Source organism: Marmota marmota, unplaced genomic scaffold (genome assembly GCF_001458135.2).
Source record: "Marmota marmota marmota unplaced genomic scaffold, marMar, whole genome shotgun sequence".
NCBI lineage: Eukaryota > Metazoa > Chordata > Mammalia > Rodentia > Sciuridae > Marmota > Marmota marmota.
Window position 1 is genome coordinate 30,010,788 of NW_026000037.1, and position 16,550 is coordinate 30,027,337.

The 16,550-nt window shown below is 33.9% G+C and overlaps 1 protein-coding gene across 1 annotated transcript in view; it reads right to left on the bottom strand.

The window, feature by feature from the left end:
• Positions 1-16,550, bottom strand: part of Lrp1b (LDL receptor related protein 1B) — a 1,807,788-nt gene that overhangs the window by 257,442 nt on the left and 1,533,796 nt on the right. The window contains exons 48-53 of the mRNA XM_015479144.2: positions 14,363-14,476; positions 13,971-14,120; positions 10,336-10,458; positions 8,254-8,373; positions 3,206-3,334; positions 167-289 (exon numbers count right to left, since the gene is read on the bottom strand). Of these exons, the coding sequence (XP_015334630.1) occupies positions 167-289; positions 3,206-3,334; positions 8,254-8,373; positions 10,336-10,458; positions 13,971-14,120; positions 14,363-14,476 (759 nt within the window). The remainder of the gene's footprint in view (positions 1-166; positions 290-3,205; positions 3,335-8,253; positions 8,374-10,335; positions 10,459-13,970; positions 14,121-14,362; positions 14,477-16,550) is intronic.

Consider the following 16,550-nt stretch of genomic DNA (forward strand, 5'->3'; position numbering starts at 1 on the left):
GGGGGGGGGGGGAGGAAAAGAGAGAGGGAGGGAGGGAGGGAAGGAAGGAGGGAGGGGAAGGGAGGAAGGAAGGAAGGATTGTTTGATTTTGATTTGTGCAAACGCAGGTTCTTCTATAAAGGCTTTCTGCCTGAGATCCTCCTCTTTGGGAGCTGGATGTACTCACCACACTGCAGGGACTCATCAGAGCCATCCCCACAGTCATCATCATGGTCGCACAGGAACTGCTTGGGAATGCACACTTTATTATGACACATGAAGGTGTTCTCATCACATGTGTTATTGGGAGCTAAGAAAGACATCACGAAATATAGAGTTAAAGCAGCACATATTGTATCATCTCACATATTAGAAATTTAGAAATGGAATAAAATTATACCTAATAATTCATAGTTATTTAGAAAAAATATAATTTTGCTTAATTTCCAATATATCAAATTAGTTAACAATGGCATGTATGTAGTAGAATGTATTCATATGTAATACATTCTATGTATATATTTCAAAGTTTTAGTATTAATAAATTCTACTCTCAATCCAGAGTGCCCCTGAAATTTGAGGCCATGTGGCAGTTGGTAAGCTTTTTAAGAATGAATTCAAATATTTGTGTGTCAGAAAAAACTTGGCTAATAACATGGGTGGGTCTTTTCTCTCCTCACGCTTGCAGTCATGCTGGTTACATGATAAAAGTGTTACTTCCTTGTTCAGAAGTAGAACTGAAAAGATCACCAAGTGGTAATGTTTCTGACAGAAGTAAAAAGTAAACAAAGAGAGTAGAGAAAGTTATTGTTTTTAAAAAGAAAATATACCTTTTGGGTAAGTGCAAGTATGGGGTATTAAATTTGGTGTGTAAGATCTCTGATGTAATGAACCCCATTGTAACCACCACAGAAAATTTAAAAAATTGACCCATGAAATGGAACATTGATCCTTTGAGAATACTAACCCTTGAATGTAATGCTCCAGCAAGTCCCTAACCAGTGGTGGATCCAAATGTAAAATAAAGCATGTGCACAGGACATAAACTTTAATACTATACTCATATAATCATAGAAGACTTGAAAGGATCATTTAACTTTTTCAGTAATCTTATATTTAAAAGATAAAGACTATGGTAGGATTCAAAGTTTAGGACACTTCAAGTGTCAATAATTACTGTATATTATTGTAGAATGCTGAAAAGAATAATGGTTTGCAGAAAGTGGCTCTGCCAATTGGATTTGTATCCTCAAGGAAGCTATCTACCTTCTTGGGACATCTGTTTCGTTATCTGTTTAATGAGGATAATAAAATCTGTCTGGTAAATTTCTCATAAGGACTAGATATAGTACGTGAAGCAGATCTTCTCATGTCAGATATTCAATGAATTCCCATGTGCTCTTTAAATTCCTACCTATATAGTAATTATTTTTGGCAGATCCCCAAAAACACTTGATGGTAATGTTATGGGAATTCATTAATGTAAATAAAAACCACCTATCACAACAACTGAAATATAATGGACGCAGGAAGCAATTTAGTACCTGCCACTTTCCCCCCTCCTAGCCTACGCATTTTCCTTTCCATGCAAGAGCCCTCTCTTTGTCCTTTGAGACTTAGACAACATTATCACTTTTTCTTGAAACATTTCCATGACACTTCCAGGACTCTGACATAATATTTCGTTGTGGTGACCCTGTATCTTTGACACACAACATTCTCATTCTTAAGGTATTATAGTTATTCATTCACATGCTTATCAGTCCTTCATCCTCAGGCAGCCTCAGACTACATGAACCAAGCAATCTCTGCTTTCATCTTAGTAATTACTGAAATAGAGCCACGAGTAGGTAAAACACAAAGGGTTATTTGAATGTAATCAAGTATAATTTACTTTCAATAAATTTAATTTTTAAAACTATAAAGAAGTCACATAGAAATGACATTAATATCAAAGGACAAGTTAGCATTAATAATAACACCTCTAACTCTGAACTGTGTGACAGTTTTTATAACTCAAGTGAATTATGCCAATTCTAACACATGCATCCTTCTTTAAAACAGTGAGCTACAGTGACTTATTTGGCATTAACACTTGCAGGTCACTTGAGTGCAATTTGCTACATTTTAGCATAATTTACTTAATAGTACCCATGTGGTCCAAAAGTGTTAATATGCTTCCCAGAGTGTTAACTTGCTACAATAGCAACAACATACTGGGACCATCTGGATCCCTGAATTGATGCTTAAACCTTTATTATGTAGCCCTCAGTGGCCCCATCGACCTTTATAGACACATATATCAGTTTCAAGATCAAAGTGAATTATTCTACAACAATAGCAGGAGTTCTGTGCAAATAGGCCTATCTCAAAGTTTTCGTTTTCTTTTGTGCTTCAACTGTCCCAGATGTACACACACACTTACATTAAGGCTTCAAATACAATGTTTTAAAGACATGGAAATAGGCCATTTGTGAGATGTTTGGCAGAATATACGCTGAGGAGCAGAATTTGCAGAACTATTTCTGATAAATTGCTCAGCTCAACAGACCCCCTGTGTGACCTTGGGGTCTACAATCAAATATTCAGTCCCTTTATCCTCCTGACCATGCAAAGGAACTTATCTAAATTTTTACTATTGAGAAATTCTCTGAAAATTTCCTGAGAATTTCCTAGAATCAGAAACTTAGTAAATTGTCTGACCTCCAAAGGTGGTCCTATGATCCCTAGCTTCATTCAGCTATATCCATACTATTTCTACCCGACCCAGGGGTTAATACCCTATTTGTAGCACTAGTAGGTGTTTACTGACCTCCTGATCAGTTGTTATCTAAGATCAGAGCAGCTATTTACAGAGTATCTGTCATAGGCAATCTGAAAGCTTTCATGGGGGGTTGGCGGGCATTAAAAAGAAAATGCCAGATCTGCTACACTCACACACGTGGTGCAGTTACACTATCTCAGAAGTGCAATGACAAATCTGCAGTCATCTAAATGGTTTTAAAGTGGGTAATACCACTGCACATCTGAAACACTCTGCACAGCAAATTAAAGAGGCTGCTGAACTACCATGGTAACAACGTCCCACCTGATTAGATCTAATACTACCTAAGGGCCCAGGGATTAGGAAAGTGAAGGAAAACATGAAGTGAATGAGTACTATGACACAAACATCCAAGGGTTTTGCCAAGAGTTTTCTTTGACAATAGCTGATAAACGTCCATACCACAGCCGGCTGTGGACAGCTCATCACTTCCATTTGGACAGTCTCGTTCACCATCACAAAGCCAGTGTCGGGGCACACAGGCACGAGAACCCTGGCAGCTGAACATGTCCGCAGCACAGGTGATGGAACCTTAAACACAAAGGAAACGTGCTGCTAGGAATGAACGCTAGAAAATGTTCACAGTTACATTTCCTAATGAAAAGAGGGAAGCAGAAGAATGCTGCTTACAACCAAGAGACTGTAATTATTGGGAGTCATCAAACATTATCCTATTCCCTACAGATGTGTAGAGATTTTCATCCAATACATCCTTTCCTAATTTGTGTTATATCTATTAAAGCTACATGGTAGAAAATAACTTATTTTCTCCTTGTAAAATGTCCCAAATCATAGAAATGTCATAGAATTAGGAACGATCTGGGGCAACATTTTGAAAGACCTGAACTTATAATGATAGGGACCACAATAGTAAGAATCAAGGAAGCATCATTTTTATTGCTTAATATATGTTAGATATTTAACAGAGAAACTCATTTAATTCAGGAAAAATTTAACAGAGAAACTCATTTAATTCAGGAAAACCCCTATTCATATCATTTCACAGAAAAGGGAACATAAGCTTGAACAAGTTAAGAAGCTTGCAGAAGACACAAATTGCCCAGGGTTCTACATGGGGCATTGGAATGCCAAAATCCTTTTCATTCTTGAGCATCTCTCTTAATCATTAATGTTATTATTATTCATCCTAAATATGTTGTTAAAAAGAATAAATGTGTCCATGTTCTTTTTGTTTTTACACATCTAATGAACAAAATCTACCTTTTCTCTGCTCTATCAATTCAATGTTCATTTAGCTGTATTATGTTTTCCAAACATATATAGCCAAATCAAAAGCAAAACAATACAAAACAAAAAAGAATGTTGATTTGGACTGTAAATCCAAAGGGTCATAGTTGTTTTCTATTTTCTTCTTAATATAACCATAGAATGATCATATGTCATTTGACCCCCCTCTTATGATATTTCCTTAGCCCTTTGAATAGTAATATATCCTGAATATTTAGGGAATTGTATTTATTTGTATAAAACATTTGTATACAAAATTTTTAATAAAGTATTGTATATCAACAAATGAACTAAAACTTTTTTTATAATTTTTTAATATTTATTTTTTTAGTTGTTGTTGCACACAATACCTTTATTTTATTTATTTATTTTTATGTGATGTGGAGGATTGAACCCAGGGCCTGGCACATGCTAGGCAAGTGCTCTACCACTGAGCCACAACCCCAGCCTGAACTAAAACATTTTATATAAGCAAATATACAAATATGAATCCAAGCTAACTTTTGAAATTTCACTTTCTTATAACAAAAGCTGTCAGGAATAGGTGTTTTTAAAAGATAGCTTTAGAATTATTTAAAAATATTTACTATATGGCCAAATTGTACTGTTATAATGTGTATGAACATGCAGCAACAAATCCCGTCCCATTATGTAACACTATATCAATAAAAATATAGAAAAATAATCCATCAACTGCTTATGCACCCCCTCTCCCCTGCCAATTTACCATCTCCAGGAAGAAAATATGACTGACTTGATAGATGAAAAATATTTGCTTCTGGACATTTAAAGAAAAGACCAATACACTTTAATTAAATGATTATTAGCCTTTTACTTTTCGGTCATACAGTTCTTATGAGTAGAAACTGCTTTCCAAAGCAATACTTTCAAAATTGATAGCAGTGGTTTGCCAAAATAAAATCCCCAAGGGAAAAAAAAAAGATAAAACAAATACAAAAACCAAGCCCTGGGGATCTTCTCCCACATAAATGTGTCTGTCCCTGGTATATACTTCTTTCGGAGGACAGGAAGAATAGTATATTGAAAATTCCCCAGGTGATTCAGATTTACTCATTTAATTTAGGGTCAATGCTGCAACAAAATGAGGTTTAATTTTACTGGAAGAAATCAGAAAATAATCATTAAGTAAATGTTCCTTTTATCTAAAAATGAATTTTCCCGCTAAATAGTCTGTCTTTATTAGCTTCTCTAATAAAATTCTTCTCTCACAGAAATTATTTTTCTATTATAACTGTTTATTAACTATCTCTTCAAGCATGCTCGAAGAACATAAAGTGTCATTTTCAATATTATATTCTCAATTCAATGTTCTAATTTCTGCATTACTGAGCTTGAGATTTTTTTAACCACATTTGTCTACTAAGAAAGTTTTGATCAATGTGGAACTCCATGATACCTTCCATTATTATCTTTTCAATTTGTTCCCAAGGTAGTCATAATAGAGAAGTACTGATTTGGCCATGGAGAAATCTAATTCTGCATAACCTTGGAGGAGGCTGATGTCTGAATTTCCTGTCTTTAAAATGAGGGGTATGACTACATAATTACAAAGATATCTCCTGCTATAAAATGACATAAGGTTCTTTACAGCTAATTTGTTGTCTCCTGTGATAGTGTTCAACAGATTCTGCATTAAGAACATGCCAACACATTGAAGTCAATTGAAAAGAAAATGGACCAAGGGAAAAAACTCATGGCTTCATTCCACAGTTGGCACTACCATCTGGAGACACATCATCTTCCTCTGGGAAAAGAATCCCAAGGGAGAAGAAGGACAAGCTAATGGAATTCCACTTGATCTGTCTTATGTCCTTACTCGATAGCAAACATTGATTGGTAAGAATCATTACCCTGTTTACTATTTCAGAAATCTAGATTCTGGTTTACCTCTGTCATTACTAAGTTAGCTGATTAACTTCAGTCCACTTTTTTTTTTTGGTCTCTGGGTTTCTCTTTTCCACTTATCAAAAGATGGAGGTAGATTAGACTATCATTTTCTAAAATTCGATCCTCAATATCCCATTTCAGGATCATTATGTGAGCATTAAAAAAGAATATATACACATCACCCATCAGAACACCTATGGTAGGGATTGAGAAGCTACATTTTTAACAGATATTTTAGCAGGATCTTTTGTACAATAAATATTGGGGCCTACTGACATAAATTATTTGTGAGGTTCCTTTACTATTTTAAAAATACTAGATTTAGTTTGTTAACTGAGGTTTAATCTAAAGTAGATTATACTGTGTATTAGATTTGTATTTGGTATATAAAATATAATGTGAAAATAAATTAATAGAGTCAGTGTTTTGATGATTGACAAACATGTCCATTATTATTTTATTATCTTTTTAGAAGCATTATTCCTGACATACATTCAGACATGACAACAGCACTTTGACAAAAGGAAGGAGGCAAGAAAATGTAAACATAAAAGAATGGCAATACACCTGTGGATACAGTGTACATTGGTCTGTTAAATAATCACAACAGGTACATAGGTAAATCTTTTTGTATCTAATAGGTAAGTAACCCCAGCAATAAGCAATGAAGTTAAGCTTCCCATAATCCTACAGCTTGAAAACACACATGGGAGAACAAAGAATTGGAGGTATTAGTGTAAATGTGAGTATCTGTCTACTATATGCCAACTACAAACACACTGTAATTGCTTTTCAATAATCATTAACATTTAAGAGTCTAAACTGTATAACCTCAGAGTCTTGGTTCTTCTATTACATAGAGACTACTCAGAAAGCCCATCATTATCAATGCAGCCATGAACTGCAGGCTTAACAGAGGGTCACAAGCATGATGAATTAATCACTGGAAACAGAGGTATCCCATTAAAAATAGGTAAGTTTTCTTGTTAAAATTAAAAATTTAATAACCAATAGCAACAAAAGAAAAAGGCTAAGCAGTCATCTAATTGATTATTAAGTTTTCTCACGTTCAAAGCTCTCTGATACTGATCATTCTACACTTCTTTTTGTCTTACAAGTAACTCCCGATCATTTTAGCTATATAAAGAAAAGGTAAATTTCCATTGGCTTAAAGATAAGAAAATAAATTGTCTGCTTTCAGAAGTTATCACCAATTTTATATTATTTATAGGGAAATTGAGTGTAGCCCAAGTACTATAAAGTACTCTCTGTGTGGCCATGACATACACAGCTGACCACAACTGAAATCTGAACAAGATGCTAAATGTGCTTATCTCTATGCACCTTATCCTGTGATTCAGGTCCTTCTCTTTCTAAAATGAGCTGAATTAACAAGCTACTCAATAGGATAAAAGTAATTAGTGAAGACTTTATACTTATAGCTACAAAGACATACAAACAAATGGAACACACAGATAGACAGACATGTTAATAAATTAGTAGACTGACTGAACAATTATAATAAATTTGTGGACACTATTAGTTCCCTTTCTTCTTTTACCCCTTAAGAAATTCAGTTAATAATTCCATTTAAACTATAAAATGTTTGTGATTATTAAAAAGCAATTTCATTGTGTTTGCAGTTGACATGCAATAGGCAAACATAGATGTTTGAAACTGCTATCTCTAGTTCTAGAAGGCTGAATTCAAAATTACATTTTAAAATCTTATATAGCAGTCACCTTCCTTTACCTGTTATTTAAAACAACTCCGTATAAAACACACAGAGATGTGCAGAAACAACATATGTTATTTGTGGTAGTATGGGTTCATCTACAAACTTTGGAGGGTAACTTGGCAATACACAACTACAATTATCAAAAAAAGTGTTTGATTTGTGTGTATGTGTGTGTGTGTGCACGCGCGCGCGTGTGTTGCCAAGGTCTGAACCCAGGGCTTTGTGCATGCTAACTAAATGCTCTACCACTGAGCCACATCCCCACCCCAACATTTGACCATTTGATCCAACAATCTTAATCATTGGATTTACTACAAAGGAGTCACTGAAAACTAGAAATAAAAGTAAAAAAAAAAAAGCATTGATTGTGGTAATATTAAGAAAAAATCTTAAATAATAATATATATACAATAAAATAAGTAAAACAATAGATTACTATTAAAATAATAAGTATGTCTTGTAAATTTAGTGATGTTTCATACATAAGAAAACAAAGACAGCAAAGAGTGTACTGAGTGGTTAAAAACTGATTGAGAACACAAAAGGAACTATTTACCACAAATGCTGTCACTTTCATCTAATCCATCCCCACAATCATCCTCTCCATCACAAATCCAGTGTTTAGAAATGCATTTTTGTGCAGAACAAGCAAATTGGTTCCAAGAGCATGAAGAATCTAGAAAACAAAAAATGCAGCTTACTTTAGGTGGAACAGCTAGGGGACATAAGCTCTGGTGTATTAATGGACAATAGGTACACATAAGGATAATGAACTATATATTTTTAAAAAGCTAAATGAAATAAGTATGAATGTTTTCACCATCAAGAAATGAATTTGCTTAAAGAAATACATGCCTATTCTCTTTGAACATTATAACAATGTATACATATATCAAAATATCACCTGGTGCCCAATAAATATGTGTAAGTATTATGGGTCAACTGTAAAGAAGAAAAAAAAAATGGCTAAGATTATCTTAGAACAGATTTCACAATGAGAAAGCTCTTTCTTAGACTTTTCTAAAATCAGCCCTTAAACAAGCCAAATTCTTCTTCCCTGTGACAACTCTACATAAAATTTTGACAATGGCTTGCATATTCCCTCTGTTTCCAAGTTACACACCATGTTCCTTCAACACGGTTGTCATAGGACTTGCCTTTGAACTTTTCACTGTGCTGACTATTCACCTTTAACTATATTCCAGACTGTCATTCTCTAAAAATGTGTGGGATGCAGTCATAAAATATATATTCCATGTTCATTTAGTAATCCTTTTTAACTATAATCTATTTGTAAACTAACAAAGAAAAAAATACATGTTAAACAAGGCAACAATGGGGTGGACAGACCAAATATGTTTGTTTTAAAAGTGAGCTAAGGAGGTTTTAGTTTGAAAACAAATCAAAAGTTTTATGCTTATATGTACTTAACACATTGAAGTTTATATATCACTTCCTTAAAAAGACCCAAACTCATAGGAATAGTGAATTTTTCTTACAGGATGTTTACAATAATAAGATACTATATTTTTTTTTCCAATATCAGTTCTTAATGCTTTTGTTTACCCCCACAGTCCCCCTCCACCCATCATATTTATCACCAGGGATCATTCAAAATAAAGTCCTCCCAAATTACATTGTTTAAAATACAAACTATTGTCAAAATAACAATATTGGTTTTAGTCTGAAAGAATATTTAACAATTGCATTTTCACTTAAAATGTTTAATCGGATGATATATAAAAAGTGAGAAATTTAGAAAACTGAAGCCTGGGAAACAAAATTAAAGAAGACACAATCGTATAATGGTTCCCTATTGAGGATTACAAATCCACAGAAACTATTTTTGAAGTTTTCTGTTAGATTTATTCAGAATCTGGCTCTAATGTAAAGATATATAAGATCTTCACCAAACGAAATGTATTTCCTCATTTCACAATGACATTTACTTTCAGAGGAGTCTGACATTTCATGGAAGATCCATTTTAAATCTTTTTTTCTAGGCTGTCTACTCATCACAGTGTATATCATTTGTGTTAAAAGTGAATATATGCTGCTTTTTCCTATTGAACATTTCCTTGGCCTGAAAAAAACCACAAAATCCATAAATTTTATAAAATATAATTTAAAAGGCTCTTTTACCTTGACACTGTGAAATAAAGTATACACACAGAGAAATTAGGAGGTAGAAGGTAAGGATGAATGTTTGAGTAAACAGAAACTTAAGGATATTATTTCAAGTTATCTGCAGAATTTCAAATAATAATAATTGCCAATGCCAGATAGGAGTATCATGCATAGTGTAGGCCAAATCCTTATTTTTTCACAGCACAAAGTATATATATTAATCCCACCTGAAGTTACTATATCAGGTAACAAAATGTACATATATTATTTAGATTGGCAGAGGAAGCAATTCAACAGAAATTTTTTTAAAAAGTACTGCAATGGGAGAATTTTACTCCTTATTATAATTTTCTCATTTTACTTTAATTTTTATCATTTTGTTTTATTTAATAAAAGTGAAAATTGACATCAAAATCTGTTAAAATATTTTGTGTAAAATCCCTATGCAAGAGAACATCAACATGTAAGTCATAATATAGTTCATCGATTAAAGCAAGACTTAAATCCTCACCACAGTGGAATTCATCAAGCCCATCCTCACAGTCTTTCTGACCATCGCATATCCAGGTATTCAAAATGCATCTTCCACTAGGACAACCAAAATAATTTTCTTCACATTTGTGTTTGTTTTGAACTGTGACAAAATATAGAATGTAATGTTAATTTAAATTAATTTTAAATTTCTTCAATATAGGTAGATAAAACATTAATACTTCTAGAACTGGAAAAGATAAATTTGAAGCAAATGGACAAAGAATACCTGAGATGTTCTGGAGAATGCCAGGGTTCTGAAAACCAGAAGACTAAGAAACTATCATAGACCAGAGGAGACTGGGAGTACATACTAATAACATCCATTTCAGGACTGGGTCCTGAAACAAAGAGTTTACCACAGAAAAACTTCTTAAATTAAGTAATATGGAGATTAGATGATGGGAGTTTAAAAAGGAAAAAGATCCAGGTGCGGCTGTGCATCCCTGATATCCCAGAGACTTAGCAGGCTGAGGCAGGAGGACCTGGAGTTCAATGGCAGCCTCTGCAAAAGATAGCCTCTACAAAAGCGAGGTGCTAAGCAACTTAGTGGGACCCTGTCTCTAAATAAAATACAAAATAGGGCTGGGGATGTAGAGTGCCCCTGAGTTCAATCCCAAGTAGCCCCCTAAAAAAAAAAAAGAGAGAGAGAGAGCTGATATGACTCTCAAGTAAATGAGTCTAAAACCAAAGAATCATATTTTCATGGAAAGTATTCTTAATTTCATATGAAGAATAAACATAAACAACAAAAGTAAAACATTGATAGATCTTAGATCTTTGCTGAATGAATATGGATTTAGTGTTTCTACTGCCTGCTATTTTGAATCTGCTTTGATAGAAATTAAGCAAATATTCCCTATTTTAAGAGTAAAACATGTTAAAGCAGAATCTCTTTTAAGATTATTATGGGTTTGGGAGTATAGCTAAAAGACAGTGTATGCTTAGCAAGTCTTTAAACTCAGCACCAAAAATAAATAAATAAACATGACATTTATGATACTATGAAAAATATTACAAGAATAAAAATTCTGTACATAAAATTAATTTGTAAATTGTAATTTATAAAACTTACAAAGTTGTTTTTACTACTGCTTCCAAAAGAGCATATAAAATACTGGATTTTTCTCTGTACTAGATGACATCTCTTCTCTCATACCTTCAGATTTCCATAGCCTGGCCCACACCCACAGCCCATCAGGAAGCCAACCTTAGAGTATACATGCCAATCACGCTATGGTATCCCATAATGAATATTTTAAGATAAAAAGTTTCCCTATGATATATTTTGAAAAGGAGAAAAATTCATTTTTTAGTAAATTTATCATGAAATCAAAAGATCTTGAGAGTTCTTAACAATAACTTAGGTCTTTTAGGAAGCTTCCTAGATATCATTCAAACTATTTTTTTTTCAGTACCAGGGATTGAACTCAGGGCCACTGGACCATTGAGACCCATCCCCAGCACTATTTTGTATTTTATTTACAGACAGGGTCTCACTGAGTTCCTTAAAGCCTTCTTTTGCTGAGGCTGACAGGCGTGGGCCACTGTGCCCGCCATCCAAACTGTCTTGACTGACCTATTTCTGGCTTCCTGCCTGTGCCCACCTGTCTCATAAAGCAGCATGAGTGTCCCTTTCTTTCTTACCCAATGTAAAAATCACAATTGTTTATAAGTGCTGAAAGCTTACTCTATTATTTGTTAACCCTAGAAAGAGATAAAGGATATGAAAAAGAAAATGAAATGTCAGTTTAACAAATTTCTATTATATGGTGCTTTAAGGATAATTTCAAAAATTAACTATTGTTAGGCTCGGTGGTTCACGCCTGTAATCTTAGCAGCTTGGGAGACTAAGGCAGGAGGATTGGGAGTTCAAAGCGAGCCTCAGCAAAAGCCAGGTGCTAAACAACTCAGTGAAGCCTTGTCTCTAAATAAAATGCAAAATATAGCTGGGGATGTTGCTCAGTGGTTAAGTGCTCCGGAGTTCAATCTCCTATACCAAAAAAAAAGAAAATTAATTACAGCCCTAGTAAAGAAAATGCATTATGCCAGGCACAGTGGTGCATGCCTGTAATTTTAGCAATTCAATAGGCTCAGACTGGAGACTCATAAGTTTGAGACCAGCTTCAGCAACTTAGCAAGACCCTATCTTGAAAATAAAAAATAAAATTTGAGAAGTAGCTCAGTAGTAGAGTGCCCCTAAATTCAATATTCAATCCCCAGTATCAAACAAAAAGGAAAATGTATTATTCTGAAAAGCACATTAGATTAATAATCATGACACACAGGATCCATGATTCCAAAGTAGTAAAATTCTATATTTAAAAAGTATTTGCATGATTAAAAACAAGATTTTTTTTAAATGTGGAAGAACTGTCACGAGCTATAGTCAGTGCCACCAAAGAATTTTTTCCCACTTTCTCTAAAGATGTAATTAGCGATTTTTAAACCAAAATGCCTGAAACAGAGGTATCACAGAATAAATCATGAACCATCATAAGTATCAGTTTTTCCTAGTAGTTTGTGTTTACCTGTTTATATAAATACAAACTGGTATGCAAAATTCTCATGAATAAAATTTCTTAAAATATTTTAAAAAATTATATCCCAACTAAATATGGAAAAGTGACTCTTGGCAGGGTAGGCAAAGGCTAACAGTAGTTTGAGTCCAAATTCAAAAGTGTCAGTTTTATGCAATGAACACCTTTCTCTTCTGAATATTTTTAAAATCTCAGTACCCTCAAATAGATCGCTCAAGTCATTTTCATAGAAGGACTTCTTCTAAGAAGTCAGAAAATATTTTTCAGAACTAATATAGGTAAAGATGATTCATAGGCAGATACAAAATATTACTGCCTGATCTTGATCCAAAAATGATAACTATTACCTGAACTATTATGCCAAAAATTATGTAAACTGTATCAACAGTCTCACACATGCTATATAACATGAGCAAAGTCAGTAGTGAGAAACAGTATCCCTCTTGATAGTCTATCAATAGTTAAGTCAAGGTTTATAACATTTCTGCTGATGCTTTATAGATTATACATCTTAAAGATGTAATCACCAGGGGCTGGGGTTGTGGCTCAGCGGTTATGTGAGGCCCTGGGTTCGATCCTCAGCACCATGTAAAAATAAATTAATTTAAAAAAAAAAGTTATTGTGTCCAACTACACAAAAAATTTAAAAAGAAATTTTAAAAAATATATGTAATCACCAATCTTAAAAGGAATAATGAGGAAGGAAACATCAAAAAACTTGATCTAAGGAGAGATCTTAGGACAGATTTCTTGAATTTTATATTATAATTCATTTAAAGAGATCAAATAGCATACTTAGAGTAGAATATGTTTTAGTCTATATTATTTAAATTTTATTCTCAATGATTAAATCTTTTCTTTAAACATTTATGTTTTAGTTGTAGGTGAACACAGTACCATTATTTTATTTTTATGGGGTGCGGAGGATTGAACCTGGTGCCCACGCATGCTAGGCAAGCGCTCTACCTCTGAGCCACAACCCCAGCCTCAGTGATTAAATCTTTAGAAGAAATTTATTATATTTAATTAGGTATTCTTCAATCATCAAGGCAAAGATTTTACTTCCTAGAATTACCTGGACACTTTAATTCATCCGAATAGTCTCCACAGTCATTGGACCCATCGCATATCCAAGTTGGCAGAACACACAGTGAGGTAGAATTACATCTTATGAACCCTGTGGTTTTCACTCCAAGTTTATAGAAATGTGTGCAGTCTGTATTATCTAGAAAGATGTAAACAAAAAACCGAAACACCTCATTTGCAAAGATTATAAGCCTTCTATGTAGGTCAGAGAATGCAAGAAAAGTGAACTTCATTTGAGGAAATAAATATGCAATTATCTCACACAACAGGGGTTAATTATATATCAATTCTGGATGAGGCTCAGTAAAAAATTGGATAGTATTCAACTCAATGCCAAAGGTGTCCAGGCAAGAACAAACAAAAGGTAATGGAATATCTTACTGCAGTTCTTTTCATCTGAAGCATCTGCGCAATCTATGTTCTGGTTGCATCGTGCTGATCTTGGAATGCAAGTCCCATCTGCACAGCGGAACTCGACAGTGGCACAGGTTGAAACTAGAAAAACATGTAAATAAATAAATGGATAGATGAGACGCAAAAATGACTCCTTGCTTTTATATTTGAAGTATTTTAATTAAGCCATATTATTTTATTTATTTTTGCTTTTTAAACTCCAGGCAATCAAATTTGACCTCCAGCTCTACAGCAATGCTGGGTTAGATGAATCTTATAGCTTCTCTTGTCACACAATTTTACATCTTTTCCTGTCAATTATTCCCTTTGTTGTGCTGTTTATCATACTGAATTGCAACCACTATTCATGTACCAGGAGCCCCAATAAATTTTAAGTTCCATGAAGGAAAGTAGTGGACCTTGCTTACACAGTTGTACTTGTCTCTTACTGAGATGGCATAAAAATAATGAAGGTTGCTGAAAAGTATTCTCCTATAGTCAGCAGTACAAGGTTATGACACTAAGAAAAGGCTTAATTAGTGCTTCATGGAAAACCCCAGTCTAGTTTCTAAGAAGAAGTGGTGCATCCCCTTCTATGAAGAAACAGACACAGAGATGGAATCAGAGGCAGAGGCAGAGACAGAGACAGACAGATACCAAGGAGACCACTGATGATCTATTCTATGTCATACTCTTGTATAAAACTATCATTAACATTTGATAGAGGCAATATGGTTGACTCATGCCAAGGTACACAAAAATATAGCATTTCTTAATCCGATAGTTTGTAAAGAATAGCTTTCCAGCTCTTTGCTATGCTTAAGTGAAAATCAGTTTCAATATGCTACTCTCATTGTATACACCTTGTACATAATGCCTTATTCTCCATCATATACTCCTTTCTAGTTTGCTTACCCATTCATTACCATATAATACTTTCCAGCAATATGTTGTGAACAGGTGCATGGCATAGTATGTATGCTAGATTAACATAGCGGAAATTTTTACTCCAAATTCAAATTTCCACAGGTTGAGTACATTAATGTACAACCTGAAGGGCTCTTTGATTATTCCATTTTTACAGTGTTGATAGTTTAAAGAGCCTATTTAACTATAAATAGAAATTATATCAATTGTAAATGGTTAAAATGTACCTTAAAATATGCAAATTTTACTCAAGGGTGTGTATGTCATTTGTATTTCATAAAGCACTGCTCTTATTATATTTAATTGTATCTTGAAATTGCATATTTATTTGTGTTTAAATGATGATTAGAATAAATGTTTTATTTACAATTTGCAATTATAATTGCTTCACTGTTTTCTTCATTATAAATAACATCTTAGCATGTAAAACAGATAATGCCATTATGAGTAGAGATAAATGCATTGTTCCAAAACAGGAACACAATTAGTTTTTTTTTTTAATTTTATATCTTAAAAAGCAAAATCTAATTGATGATTCCTTTCTATTACATTTTGTTTTTAGTATTTTTTTGCTAATGGAAATAGTAAACGTAATATATAACACAGAAGATAATCAAGTCAATCATTTACATTTTGTCTTTGACTTCAATATATATCAGCAGTTTTTTAATAACTATGTTCCAAATGATTTCATATAATCTCTTTGTTTAGAAGACAATGCATTTCTCTGTGAAATGTTTTAGATACTTGAATATTTCTGGGCAAGCCTATAAAGATTTTCTATCTTACAACTTACTTGAAGTTAGAGTTTAGATGCTTTTAGAAAGAGCCAGGAGGGGACAATTTTACCACCATCAGACTGTCTTCTAAGTTTGCTCAGAGAATCCTATTCAGGGATTCTACTGGAATGAGAAAAGCGTGGCTAAGAAGGTAAAGAGGCAAATCATGTCTTCATGAATGTGGGGGATGGCATTTCAAAGAGTTAAGACAACTGGAAGGCACAGTAGAGATACATCCTTGTAACCCTACCTACTCCAGAGACTAAGGCAGGAGGATCACAAGTTGAGGCCAACTTGGACAACTTACTGAGATCTTGTTTCAGCAAGAAAAGTAAAAGCTGGGGTGGAGCAAGGGAGCTGCAGATGTAATTCACTGGTAGAGCACTTGCCTTACAGGCATGAAGCTGTGAGTCAATCCCCAGTACAATTGAGGAGGAGGAGAAGGAGGAGAAGGAGGAGGAGGAGGAGGA